Raw genomic sequence first — 13,444 nt, 5'->3', positions numbered from 1 at the left:
TTCTGGGGTGGGTAACACATTCTGGATGGTTGCTAGGGAGTTGCTATGTGGTTTGTAAGGTGTGTGGTTGCCAGGGCACTGATACACGGTTGCTAAGGTGTTCTGAGTGTTCTTACATGATGCTATGTGGTTGCGTAGGTGCTCTAGGTGGTTGCTAGAGTGTTGCCAGTGGGGGCTAAGGTGTTGTTATGCAGTTGCTGAAGTGCTCTGGGTGGTTTCTGGGGCGTTGCTATGTAATTTCTTGGGTTTTGTAGGTGGTTACCAGGACATTGCATGGGTGTTCAGATTGATTGGTAATGTGTTTCTAGGGTGGTTGCTTATTGGCCCAAGTCAAATTAACCCAACCCCAATATTCTAGAAGACGTCACTGAACCCCAGAGTTTGAATCACTACTTTCTCCAACACAAACACAAAAAAATACAAGTTTAATACGTATCATTTGGTTGTTGCAAATCTATAACTCTAGGTGTGAGCAATACTTATAATGACGCTTCTTGTAGTAAACAGCCCTAAATAAATTAAAGGTACAGTGTAGGTCTGTCATAATGAATCACACCCACAAATGAAGCTTTAAACCTGTGTGAGACACATGAAGGTGAAATATTTATATGGACCAAGCTTTTTAATTCTGTGTATGAAGACGTGATACTAAACTGCTTATTTTGATAAAAAAAAAAAAAAAAACTCTATAAATTCATTTTTTGAGAACATCAAGACCCTCTGTTCAAATTCAGAGTCAAAATGTCAAAATGAATTCATTCCAGAATGTAGAAAGTACTAGTTTATTTGAAATAATTACAGCATTTCTATTAGAATAAAATACACAGTGCATTCCAGGACAAAAAGTCACTGCTTAAAGCAGTGGCAAGCCTTGTTAAGTCAAATGTTAGTGTAAGTCAAATGCGAGAAAAATAAAATATTTTAATGAGCTGCTACACCGACGCATCATTAAGGCTGAATACATTCGATTCTGGGCATAAATAAGTCAAATAATATAAAATATTTCATTCTTATGTACAAAAGTAACACCAGAGATGTGTGTGCATGTGTGAGCACGGACATCCTGTATGTAGCAATCTTCCTGCCATCGCTTTCAGTGTTACTCTGAGTTCTTGTAGTTGGTGAAAAGGTTGTAAAGCACCCTGAGTGTTGACTTCAGATTCAAGTTCACCACGTCTGCAGGACACAAACAACAGATTCGCTGTTAAACAGACAGCAGTTTGAATATGTTACCTGTCATTGTGAAGGAACACAGTGTGTTTATGAGAAGTACAGTGTGCTGCATCAATTGAGGAACATCTCCATCTAGTGGATAATGTGCAGATAATGAACAGGTGCAGACAATGGCTAAGTCTGTTATGATGTCTAAAAGATGTCTCTGATGTAACATTGCTGGCACTGATTTTTTCTGGTACCTTCTGGTCGCGCTTTGGGTTTCTGTAATCCACCATCTTGCATGAGCTCAAAAGCAAATGTGACATTATGCACCTGAAGAAAAACAGAGAGAAAAACACTCTAGCAATCCTTTTAGTACAAAACCAGTTTTATATGTTATAAAATAGAAAAGCTCAGGTAATTGTGAGTTTAATTCCATTAGGATTCCATAACCACCACATAATCAGACTTAACAAGTCCGCATCAGACCACATCAAACCGTATCAGATTCCATCAGACTTCAAGAATTCAAATCAGACCACAGACTTGTTGAGAAGTATTTACATGTAATCAGACTGGCTCTGATCAGGTTTGATGTGGACTTGCTTAGTCTAATGTGGTCTGATTTGTTGTTATATGGTTTGATGTAGTCTGATGTGGATTCTTAAGGTCTGACAGGGTAAGATGCAGTTTAATGAGGTATTTCAAAACAAACCAGACTTCATCAAACCACATCAGACCCTGTCTGATTTAATGACTGCACATTAAACTCAAGTCCACATCAGAACCTATCAGCAAGTCCTCATCAAACTATATGAGACTTCATTTATACTGTCTGATGTGGACTTGTTTAGTCTAATCTGGTCTGATATGCTGTGATGTGGTTTGATGTAGTCTGATATGGATTCATAATGTCTGATAGGTTATGATGCACTTCTAAACACACATATAACACACACATCAGACCCTGTCAGACTTAATGATTTCACATTAGACTCAAGTCCACATCAGACTTCATAAATACTATTCGTCTGATGTGGACTCATCGAGATTGATGTGGTCTGAATAGTCTGAACAGATTTCATGAAGTCTGATTGGATCTGATGTGGTCTAGTATGGTGTTGTTTGATGTAGTCCGATGGTTCATGAAGTCTGATAGAGATGTAATTTAATGAGGTATCTGAAAACAAATCAAACCGCATCAGACACTATAAGACTTAAATCCAATCAAACTTTATAAATACTATTCATCTAATGTGGACTTACTTACTGAGACTGATGTGGTCTGTGTGTGAAATCATGACATCTGATAAGGTCTGATAATGGTTTGATGTGGTCTTGAGTGTGATGTGATGTATTTTGGTCTGATGTAGGCCGATGTGGACCGATGTGGTTTGATGAGGTCTGATTTGTATTCATTGAATACCTCATCAAACCACATCAGCCTACATCAGACCAAAATGCACCACATCAGAGTCAAGTCCGCATCTGAGTCTAATCAAGCTCCATTAGACCCCAACAGAACAATTCAGTTCACTTCAGACCTCACCAGTCCATATTAGACCACCCTATAGCACACTTACCTTCTGTTCGAAGCTTTCAGGCGTGAGGTAGAAGTTGTAGAGCGGCACAAAGTAATTTTCTAACAATCCCATCAGCAACACCAGATAGACACCATCTGCAAACTTCACACACACACGAAGAGGTTTTTGAGCGGTTTTGATGTGAAGAGCTGTGTGAGAGTTATCAGATGATGTTTATACCTGAGATTCCAGCTCCGTCACCTCCAGGTTCAGTTTGTTCAAGTGTTTATTCACAAATGTAATCAGCGACTGAAGAAACAGACATTGAAGGTTCATTTTGGATAATCAGTACCATCGCACAGAAGTTCTTGTACCGTCCGAAACCAGTTCTTACCGTTTTCACTACGTTCAGTTTGTCAGGTGCGTGATCCAGTAACGTGTCAAAAGCATCACGTTCTGCAAATGACAATAAAATAAACTGTTTTTGGACCATTTTTTGGATGAGTAAAAATAAAAAAAAATATACATTTGTGGAAATTCCAGATACAACCAAATAGGTTTTATAGGTTCTACTTGAACAAAACAGGCCATTTTATACATATAGCTAGTCTAGATGGTTGATTAGCTGGACTACACTGGTTTCAATCTGTCAGACCACCTTGATCAAGCAGATTACGGCTGGTAAACCACCTTGGACCAGCAATGAACCAGCTACAATTTTCCCAAAAACTAGAACTCTGTATGATCCTTAAGGAAAAACATGAAAAAATGTGTGTGAATACTCACCTGATCTTCCGATCATCATTCTGTTGGAAACAGTGAACACAAAGTCATCATCAGATCACACATTTAAATACAAAAAGTACTTTTCTGTGATAAAATCATCTGTCACCACAGAATGGAGTGTCTTACTCTGTTGTGGTACTTGTGAGTTGTTTGGTCACATGAGCAGTCTGAAGGATTCCCTCTTTTTTCTGAGTCAAACACACAAACTTCTGTAATTAGGGCTTAAGTTATTTGATATAATATTCAATGTCACACTTTAATAAACTCGTCGTACCTTGACCACGATCACCTTTATGGACACATGCTCAGGTAAGCGGATGGGTGCCGCGTAGTAGATGGCCAGCGCCAGCAGCAGGCACACGATGGACACCAGGTTCTTAGAGTGGATTGCTGAGGAAGAGATAGAGACTTAACATCAACAATAAACATTTCTTTATTTTTGATAATGTATTTAAAGATTTGAAAATGGACTCAATTTACTTTCTTAATAAAGGTCTCTTGTGCACAATTTATTGGTGCATGTTACATATAATAATATATATATACATATGTGACCCTGGACCACAAAACCAGTCATAAGGGTCAATGTCTAGAAATTGAGATGTATACATCATCTGAAAGATAAATAAATAAGTTTCCCTTTGATGTGTGGTTTATTAGGATCGTACATGGTTTGTTAGGAGGAAAACTATTTGAAAATCTAGAATCTGAGGGTGCAAAAAATCAAAATATTGAGAAAATCACCTTTAATGTTGTCCAAATGAAGTTCTTAGCAATGCATATTACTAATCATAAATTAGGTTTTGATATATTTACGCTACGAAATTTACAAAATATCTTCATGGAACATGAACTTTAATTAATGATTTTTGGCATAAAAGAAAAATCTATAATTTTGACCCATACAATGTTTTTTTAGCTATTGCTACAAATATACCCCAGAGACTTAAGACTGGTTTTGTACTCCAGGGTCACATATATGTTTGTTATCATAATATTTAATTTTATTAATATTTTAAATTTTCATTTTTCATTTCATTTTAGTAAAAATTAAAAAAAATTGTACGTGCTTGTCATTAGTATTAGTTATTTTAAGTATTATTTAGTATTATTTACTGTATATACTATAGGTTTTTATTACTTTTGTGTTTATATTTTCATAATTTCATTTAGTAACTTTTTTTAAACTTAAACTTATGTCAGTTGCTTGTCCATTTCATTTTAGCTTTATACCAATTAACAAAATCTTTTTAATAGTTTTATTTTTAGTTAAAGATAATAACCCTGATACAATTTAATTGTTATTTTTGGGTGAACTATCCCTTTAAATGCGAGTGTTTTTCAGTACTCACAGTCGACACTCCACTCTGTGTTCCAGTCCAGCGGTCTGAGAACTACATTAACAGCCTCTAGAACCGTCTGCAGTTTCTGCTTCTGTCCAATCTCTGACTGAGTCACCTCTGCCACATTTAGCTTATGACCCGACAGCTTCTCTGAAAGAGACGGCACACACCTCACTACACTGAAAATACCACAGCAAAATGCCAAAACAGACGATGAGCACGAGAAATAGAAAGGGAAAGTTCTTTGTCTAAATCTTTGTCTTACCGAACAGTTTCTGCAGCACCTGTCCATCATACAGATCTTCCTCAAGGTCTTTCACGATGATTCGGTCCTCCTCAAGTTCACTGTTGATCCAGTCAATGAGAACCTGAGAGGAAGAGAGAATAAAGCTTAGTGGGTAGAATGGTAATTATGCAAAATGGGCGTGGCTTAGCAGCCCAGATGTTCACTCTAATTAGATGAGTGTGATCATTTGTGATTTAAGGTATTTACTGTTATTTACAGTTTAATCGTCAACATTTTCACTCCATGTTTATGGTCTAGAGTCTAGGCATTGTTGTTACTGTTAACTAAAACTAAAACGATTTAAAAATATATTTACGTTAATTGCTGACTAAGCAGACTTTAATGTCAAATTTAAAGTACCACTAGTGTTACTCTCTAATTTCTGTTTTTCTTTTTCACAGCATTCATTCTGAAATGTTAGTGTAAGCAGTCAGAAAAGGTGTCTTGTACCTTCTGGAGGTCTTTAAAATTGAGGTCTTCTCTGGACGTGGGGTCTAGAATGGTCCTCTCTGCATTTTCCTCTGCAAAAATCAAGGAGGAAAGAAGAAACATTTTTATACACTGTTGTTGTTTTGTTTTTTGTTTTTTTTAAAGACAATTAGGTGGGATGATCCTCTAGATAGAACTGTCTTGGGTTTGGGTGCATTTCACCAGCAGTCTGACTCAGAAATCAGGGTGAGTAAGAGACGTGGAGGAAATGAGAAGTGTCCTCCACACCCAACACCACCACAACACTACGGTTTAGGAGTTCTTAGTAAAGCACTGCTTAAGTGGCAGCTTTATCTCAGATGTTTCTCTTTAAATTCTTAACTAAGAAAAATGAATATTTGCTGAAGATATAGTCATCCTTAGGTCATTCAAGTTTGTTTCTTCATCAGAGCAGATTTGGAGAAATGTAGCATTCCATCACTTGCTCACCAGTGGATGCTCTGCAGTGAATGGGTGCCGTCAGAATGAGAGTCCAAAGAGCTGATAAAAACATCACAAGTAATCCACACCACTCCAGTCCATCAATGAATGTCTTGTCAAACAAAAAGCTGCATGTTTGTAAGAAACAAATCCATTATTATGATGTTTTTAACTTTAAACAGTTGCTTCCAGTTAAAATACAAGTCCTCTATCCATAATGTTGCTCCATCCAGTGAAAAGTAATCTCGTCTGAATCAGGAGAGAAATATGCTCAGATTAAGCACCATTTAAAAGTGAAAACTGTCCAAAATTCTAAACAAATATGTGCGTGTATTTTGATGAGAGAGGACAACAGGGGATGGACTTTTCACTGGAGGAAGCAAAATTATGGATTATGGACTCATATTTTGGCCAGAAGCAACCGTTTAAAGTTTAAAAGTCTTACTGAAAGATTTGTTTGTCACAAACATGCAGCTTTTGGTTTCACAAGTCATTAATTGATGGACTGGAGTGGTGTGGATTACTTGTGATGTTTTTATCAGCTTTTTGGACTCTCATTCTGACGGCACCCATTCACTGCAGAGGAACCATTGCTGTGCATTTGATTGAGTGATTGATTTATTGATATATTTTTAGATGTCTAGTTAAGATGTAGTAAAATAATCTTGGATTGTTTTTGGGTTGTGTGAGTTTTAGTAAAACTTTAATTTCGGGTGAACTATTCTTATAACACAATCAATAATACCTCCTTGTGGGTTTTTTTTTTAAAGCTTTTACTTGACTTGAAAAAGGTAAAAAGTGCCTACATGGGACTAAAAAGGGTTGTTGGGGACATAATTTAAATATCTGAACAGGTAAACTCATCTACTCACTAATCGCTTTCAAAGCCTTGTGTTTATAATCACGCTCTTGCTAACTATTCTAACTCAAAATGTCAGTGAACAATTTTTAAATGAAGAAGGGTTCTAAGAAGCTGGTGGTGACGCTGAAGTCCTGAAACCGTGGTGTTGTTCATTTACAGCATATGTTTGGCTTTTTGCATCTTACGATTGTATTAAGGCTTAAGAATTCATAGAAGTTGAAAGTGAAAGTTGTGTTCATTTGTGAAGATTATCATTATGAATTAAATCATAAACTTTTGTGAGCTTATTTTCTGCAATAATCTAAAAGCCAGTGGAACCAGAGTGACGCTAATTTACACATATTACGGTGTCACTACAGCCCTCTATTCTGACCACTAGTGGAGGAGTGAGGCATTACATTGGGTTTAATGGATGAGAAGAAGCCGAATGTTACCAAGCAACGTGTCCTCAGGGAGCAGCTCTGGGTCGGTGTGCAGTAGGGGGGCGATGATGGCGTTCTTACCATCTTCCTGAAGGTCACTCACTATGAAGACAAAAGAAGACGACTATTGAAGTACTTTGAAATATATAGTAATTATTCAACACCATGGTAAATATCAAGGTACCATGGTTCTTCATGCTTGTCTGCATTGTTTCAGGAAAATATTTGCTGAATCAATACCAAGAGCTCACTGCAGTTTCAATTAACTGATCAGTGTGCGGTGATTAATCAGATGATTCATGAACGACTCTGTCAGTTTATTAAAGTTAATTTATAACATGACTTGGCGTCTCGTTCTATGAAAAACAGCCTCAGTTTAGTGGACTTCCTCTTAAATGCAAACAGTCGTCAGGGTCACATCCAAACATCAGAAAGAGTTCCTCCTGTATGCCACACACCCACACCAACACATACAGAGTCAGCAAGGATGCATTAAATGTATCAAAAATAACAGTAAAGACATTAATAATGTTACAAGAGATTTCTGTTTCAAATATATGCTGTTCTTTTAAACCTTCCATTTATCAAAGAATCCTAAAAAAAAAAAAAAAAGTATCACAGTTTCAACAACAATATTAAACAGCAAAAACTATGTTTTCAACATTGATCGTCTTGAGCAGCAAATCAGCATACAGTATTAGAATAATATCTTAAGGATCATGTGACACTGAAGACTGCAGTATTGATGCTGAAAGTTCATATTTACTTTTTAAAAATATGACTGATTTTAATACTGATGTCTGAGTGTAAAACTGCACACAGACCTATCACCTATCATCACTTATTCTGGCTGTCTTAAGCTGTACATACACCATCTGGACCCAGAAAACAGCCATGTATTCTGATTATAAAATTGTTTGCAGGCTACATTTATTGCTAATATTTCAATATATTATAGTATAAGTTTTTACTGCCATCAAATGACCTTTGGAGACTCTTAAAAGTGTAAAATGAACTTATATATTTCCTTGTGACTTTACATATAAGGATAAAAAGAATTCAAACCATACAGGAAACTATCATTGAGGCAGTGTTATAATTGATATACTATTATAGTTTTTAAATTAATATTTTAATTTAGATTTTATTTTCATATTATCTGTTTTAATTTGAATTTTAGGTGTGTGTGTATATATATATATATATATATATATATATATATATATATATATATATATATATATTTTATAGTTTTTATTTATTTAGTTTTAGTTATGTTATTACTTAAAATAAATGAAAATGAGAAATGTTGCTTCATCAAGTAGCTGCAATAAAATGTTATAGTTTTTATTTATTTAGTTTTGTTTATACTGTATACATACAATGAAAGTCAATATGGTCCAGGTTACCAAAATTCTTCAAAACATCTATTGTGTTCAGTTGAAGAAACAAACTCATACAGGTCTAGAACAACTTTAGGGTGAGTAAATGATTACAGAATTTTCATTTTTGGGTGAGCTATCCCTTTAAGATGAATGAGAATCCTAACAGATTGCTTTTTCTTCCTGTGAACAGTTCAGTTGAAAAATTAATTTAGAGGTTAATAAAAGTGTCATTCATGTTTTGTCATCAACTCCCATGTTAGAGGAAACTCATATAAACATTAAGGTCCAGAGGGACAGTTTCACATTGACAGTTCTTCATCCACCCTGCAGATCTACACAGAGCATGCAGCATCTTACGCCTAGTCTGCATTTCCTGCAAGAATACGTTTCTTATTTTCATCATAATTGTGCCTTTCCCCTCTAGGGCACCATGAAACATGCAGTTCCGTCCATGTTTCACATACAGAAATAAATCTTCTAGGTACAGAAGCTATTTATAGTAATCAATGCTAATATTGTGTATTAAATACTACACAATAACAAATACTATATATACTGACCATACATATACTCATAAACAAATGCATTTTTAATTTATATTAAATACTGTATACATGTATTTATAAAATCTAATTGTAATATACATATATACATTTATATACAGTATGTGTTTCTTATAAGAAACATATTATATGATAATATATATAATAGTCTAAATAGAATAAATAGAATAAATACTGTAATATTATGGTAATGCTTCAGTGTGTTTAAAAATACATATTCAGAGATAAAAAATGCATTTTGTATTAGATATTTACAATGTAAATCTATAATCTAAAATGTACATTAATTTAATTAAAAGATATTACATCATTGAAGCCTACTTTTGAATGAAAAACACCCTAAAATAGCCATGTACTAACTGCACACACAGTACAGGTTCTTGTGTACCAAACAGACCTGCTATCAAAACTATTCTATTATTATTACTTAACACAACCATTCCCTATATAATAAATACTATAATATTTTATGATAATGTTTCGGTGTATGATTGAAAAAAGCATGTGTATTCAGAAATAAATATGTTTAATTTTAAATGAAATATTTAACACGTAAATCTAATGTGGCAACGTACATCTGCATTCAATTAATTAAGATCTATTAAACTGCTGCACCATAAATCAGCCCAAAGTCTACCTTGCTTTCTTTTCTTCGTTCCACACAGTAGACCAGCCATTTCCCGTTAAACAGCGCTGAATCCCGCTAATGTCCTGCAGTGAGCCTTGGTGGCGAGTGCGAGTGTGTGTGTGTGTGTGTGTGTGTGTGTGTGTGTGTGTGTGTGTGTGTGTGTGTGTGTGTGTGTGTGTGTGTGTGTGTGTGTGTGTGTGTGTGTGTGTGTGGCTACAGCAGTCACTGTCATCACGTTTTATTTCTGTCCCTTTGAAACCCCCCATCCTCTCTGCTCCTGTTTCAGTGAGGGACGAGAGGCTGCTCTACACTCAGCTCTAATGGAGTCTTACTGTATAGATGCAACATTTGATTGTACGATTAGCACACTAATGAGGGACTAACCAGAATTACACTTGATGGAGAGATGATACACATCTGCTTTTTATAATATTGTACATCTGTCTTCAATTTTTTTATCAAACACAATAAAATGACATTTTTGGTCTTCATATTCTAGTCTGTTCTACAATGGATTAGACCAGGGGTGTCAAACTCAATTCCTGGAGGGCCAGAGCCCTGCAGAGTTTAGATTCAACCCTAATTAAACACACCTGATCCAACGAATCAAGTCCTTCAGGCTTATTTGAAAATGACATGGTATGTGTGTTGGAACAAATCTCTGCAGGGCTCCGGCCCTCCAGGAATCGAGTTTGACACCCCTGGATTAGACATTCAAGTTTTTCATGCAACACATGAAATCTTAATGTTCAAAGGTTTCCAGATATTTGATTTGTGTTGTGTAATTAATTCTACTCTATTCTATTCTATAACCCTATATTCAAATTTTTCTGTAACACAAAATCTTTATGGATCTTTGAAAATTTCCAGATCTTAAATGTTCATTTTCTATTCTATGCTATTCTATTCTATTCTATTCTATTCTATTCTGAATTAGACATTCAAGTTTTTCATGCAACACATGAAATCTAAATGTTCAAAGGTTTCCAGATATTTGATTTGTGTTGTGTAATTAATTCTATTCTATTCTATTCTATAATTCCTATATTCAAGTTTTTCTGTAACACAAAATCTTTATGGATTTTTGAAAATTTCCAGATCTTAAATGTCCATTTTCTGTTCTTTTCTATTCTATTCTATTCTATTCTATTCTATTCTATTCTGGATTTGATATTCAAGTTTTTCTGCAACACATAAAATCTTCATGGTTCTTCGAAAATTCCCAGATCTTAAACATATGTTGTCTAATTGATTCTATTCTATTCTATTCTATTCTGCATTAAATATTCAAGTTTTTCTCTAACACATGAAATGTTCATGGATCTTCAAAGACTTCCAGATCTTTGAGGTGTGTTGTCTAATTCTATTCTATTCTATTCTATAATGGATTAGATTATATGTAAGGTCACTGAGACATTTACATTATTGATTTATGTTATATATTAACAGTTCTGCAGTTCTGATGAATGAGGACATTAATTTAATAAATTAGGTCTTTTCAGGAAGTCATCAATCTGCTTTCAAAGCTGACTTCTCCTGTTCAAATCAATTAGTAAAAAGCTATTGATCTGCAAGTACAGTGGCCACACTGACACGACACAACGAACACTTCCCTGAGAAATCAATACACGCTCACTGCAGTGTTTTTCAGCAGTGTGTGTGTCTGTAGGTCTTGGGGAAAGTTATTTATTACAAAGCCGACAAAAATAACAGTCCGGTCAGAGGAATGGAGTTGCTCTTAAATATAGCAGCACTTATTTGTGGGATCATTGGGATGCTGGAGTGGGAAATGGACGCCAGATGAGTAACATAGTTCAGATGTCAGAGAGAAGATGATTGTGTCATGTCAACCAAACTTCCTGCATTACACACAGTCCACAGTTAGTCTCCTTATTAGACACTGGCCGTCATTAATCTCTGGATTATATGCTTTCAGTCATTTGTACCAGAAAACATTTTTAAAGCATAAATATTAATTTAAAAAAAATGAATATGACAAAATTTGAAAGCTTTGTGCCAATCCTGTTTCAATGCTGTTTCAGGGATAAACTAGCTTGACAAGACCAATATATGTGAAAATTAACATAATGAAATCCTTAAAAAGTAAATATAAAAGAAAAAGTCATTACTTGTTGTCGGAAACATTGAACCATTATTAAAAAAAAATTGAAAAACATAAAAAAAATTTTTGAACTACATCAAAATGTATGTATACCCATATATATATATATATATATATATATATATATATATATATATATATATATATATATATATGCCATTAAAATGTAATGGCATTGAATGGGCACATGCAAATTGGGTGATATTTTGATTTTTAAAAATAAATGTTTTTTTTTTCTAAATATTATCTGAGAATACTGAGTGGTGATGATAACCAACTAACTTAATATAAGTGGAAAAAATGCTCCTTAGGAAATACTACAACCATTTCATACCTTCATCATTACTTTTTACATTCATAAGCACAAATATCATAATTATAATTAGTGTATTAACACTGACGTAACTGAATTGTATTTTAGGAGCTGAAAACTATCCATGATGACAACTAGACTTTTGCATTCTGATGAAAGTTATTTCTGTGTTTTAATAACATAGCAACACTCTACACAAACACAAACACAGACACACTTCACTGATGCTCAAACATAGACAAGAGTGAAACTTACTGAGATCCATGCTCCTCAAAGCTCTGAACTCGTCTGAGGACACTTAACAAATGAAGGCAACAACAGCCAGATCTGTCAGTATCACTCATACACACACAATAATATGCAAGTCAGCATCCTGACAGACAAACTCACACTCACACACATCCTCATATATATCAGAGGGTTTTCTGATATCAGCTTCTGCACAGCAGGGATGGGAAATGCTGCTGTCAATCATAACAACCACTAAGTTCCTGAAGAAAACAAACCACTCTTTCTAACATATGTCCTCCAAATGGCACTATAAATGTCATGATTACTCATGTATATAAAACAGCATCACTTCCTAACTTAAGTCACTCATCTGTAAGACATTTGACCAACATTCCATCAAAATTTTACACCATAACAACCAGCCAGAACACAATAGCAACAACCGGAAAACCAACATCTTAACAACCAACCTGAGCAACCTAGCTAACTGTAAAAACACCTTAGTAACACCTTAACAATCACCAGAAACACCCTAGTAACACCCTAACAACCATCTAGAACACCCAAACAACTATTAAGAAAACCTTTGAAACTCCCTAGCAACCAGCCAAAACAACATAGTAACACCGTAATAACCATCCAGAACACCCCAACATCCTAACTACCAGCCAGAACACCCTAGCAACACCCTAACAGCCATTCAGAAAACCCTAGCAACACCCTAACAACCAACCTGAACACCCTACCAAATAGCCAAAACACCCTAGCAACACTCTAACAACCATCCAGAACACCCAAACAACTATTCATAACACCCTAGCAACCAGCCAAAACACCCTAGCAGCACCCTAACAACCATCCAGAACACCCAAACAACTATTCATAACACACTAGCAACCAGCCAAAACACCCTAGC

General features: G+C 35.1%; 1 protein-coding gene across 2 annotated transcripts; it reads right to left on the bottom strand.

The window, feature by feature from the left end:
- Nucleotides 1-768: 768 nt before the first annotated feature.
- Nucleotides 769-12,655, bottom strand: parvb (parvin, beta). Of its 2 annotated transcripts, none has more exons than XM_042715061.1 (13): nucleotides 12,553-12,655; nucleotides 7,299-7,388; nucleotides 5,544-5,614; nucleotides 5,073-5,175; nucleotides 4,817-4,957; nucleotides 3,739-3,854; nucleotides 3,591-3,652; nucleotides 3,465-3,484; nucleotides 3,073-3,134; nucleotides 2,919-2,987; nucleotides 2,739-2,840; nucleotides 1,416-1,488; nucleotides 769-1,176 (listed from the first exon to the last, which is right to left on the bottom strand). In XM_042715061.1, the coding sequence occupies exons 1-13, from the start codon at nucleotides 12,560-12,562 to the stop codon at nucleotides 1,100-1,102; spliced, it is 996 nt and encodes a 331-aa protein (XP_042570995.1). In that variant the 5' UTR covers nucleotides 12,563-12,655; the 3' UTR covers nucleotides 769-1,099. The 2 variants fall into 2 exon arrangements, with proteins under 2 accessions (XP_042570995.1, XP_042570994.1); XM_042715060.1 differs by lacking the exon at nucleotides 12,553-12,655 and adding an exon at nucleotides 9,872-10,010.
- Between the last annotated feature and the right edge of the window lie 789 nt (nucleotides 12,656-13,444).

Source organism: Cyprinus carpio, chromosome A25 (genome assembly GCF_018340385.1).
Source record: "Cyprinus carpio isolate SPL01 chromosome A25, ASM1834038v1, whole genome shotgun sequence".
NCBI classification, from domain to species: domain Eukaryota; kingdom Metazoa; phylum Chordata; class Actinopteri; order Cypriniformes; family Cyprinidae; genus Cyprinus; species Cyprinus carpio.
This window is presented reverse-complemented; position numbering and strand designations above follow the sequence as displayed.

What these genes read in the sequence shown, in the direction of transcription:
- parvb (XM_042715060.1), bottom strand. Translation starts at nt 9,911, where the DNA reads ATGGCTGGTCTACTGTGTGGAACGAAGAAAAGAAAGCAAG. An exon ending in AACGAAGAAAAGAAAGCAAG is followed by an intron (nt 7,389 to 9,871) that starts GTAGACTTTGGG and finishes TTGTCTTCATAG; the next exon opens with TGAGTGACCTTCAGGAAGAT. An exon ending in TGACGGAGCTGGAATCTCAG is followed by an intron (nt 2,841 to 2,918) that starts GTATAAACATCA and finishes GTGTGTGTGAAG; the next exon opens with TTTGCAGATGGTGTCTATCT.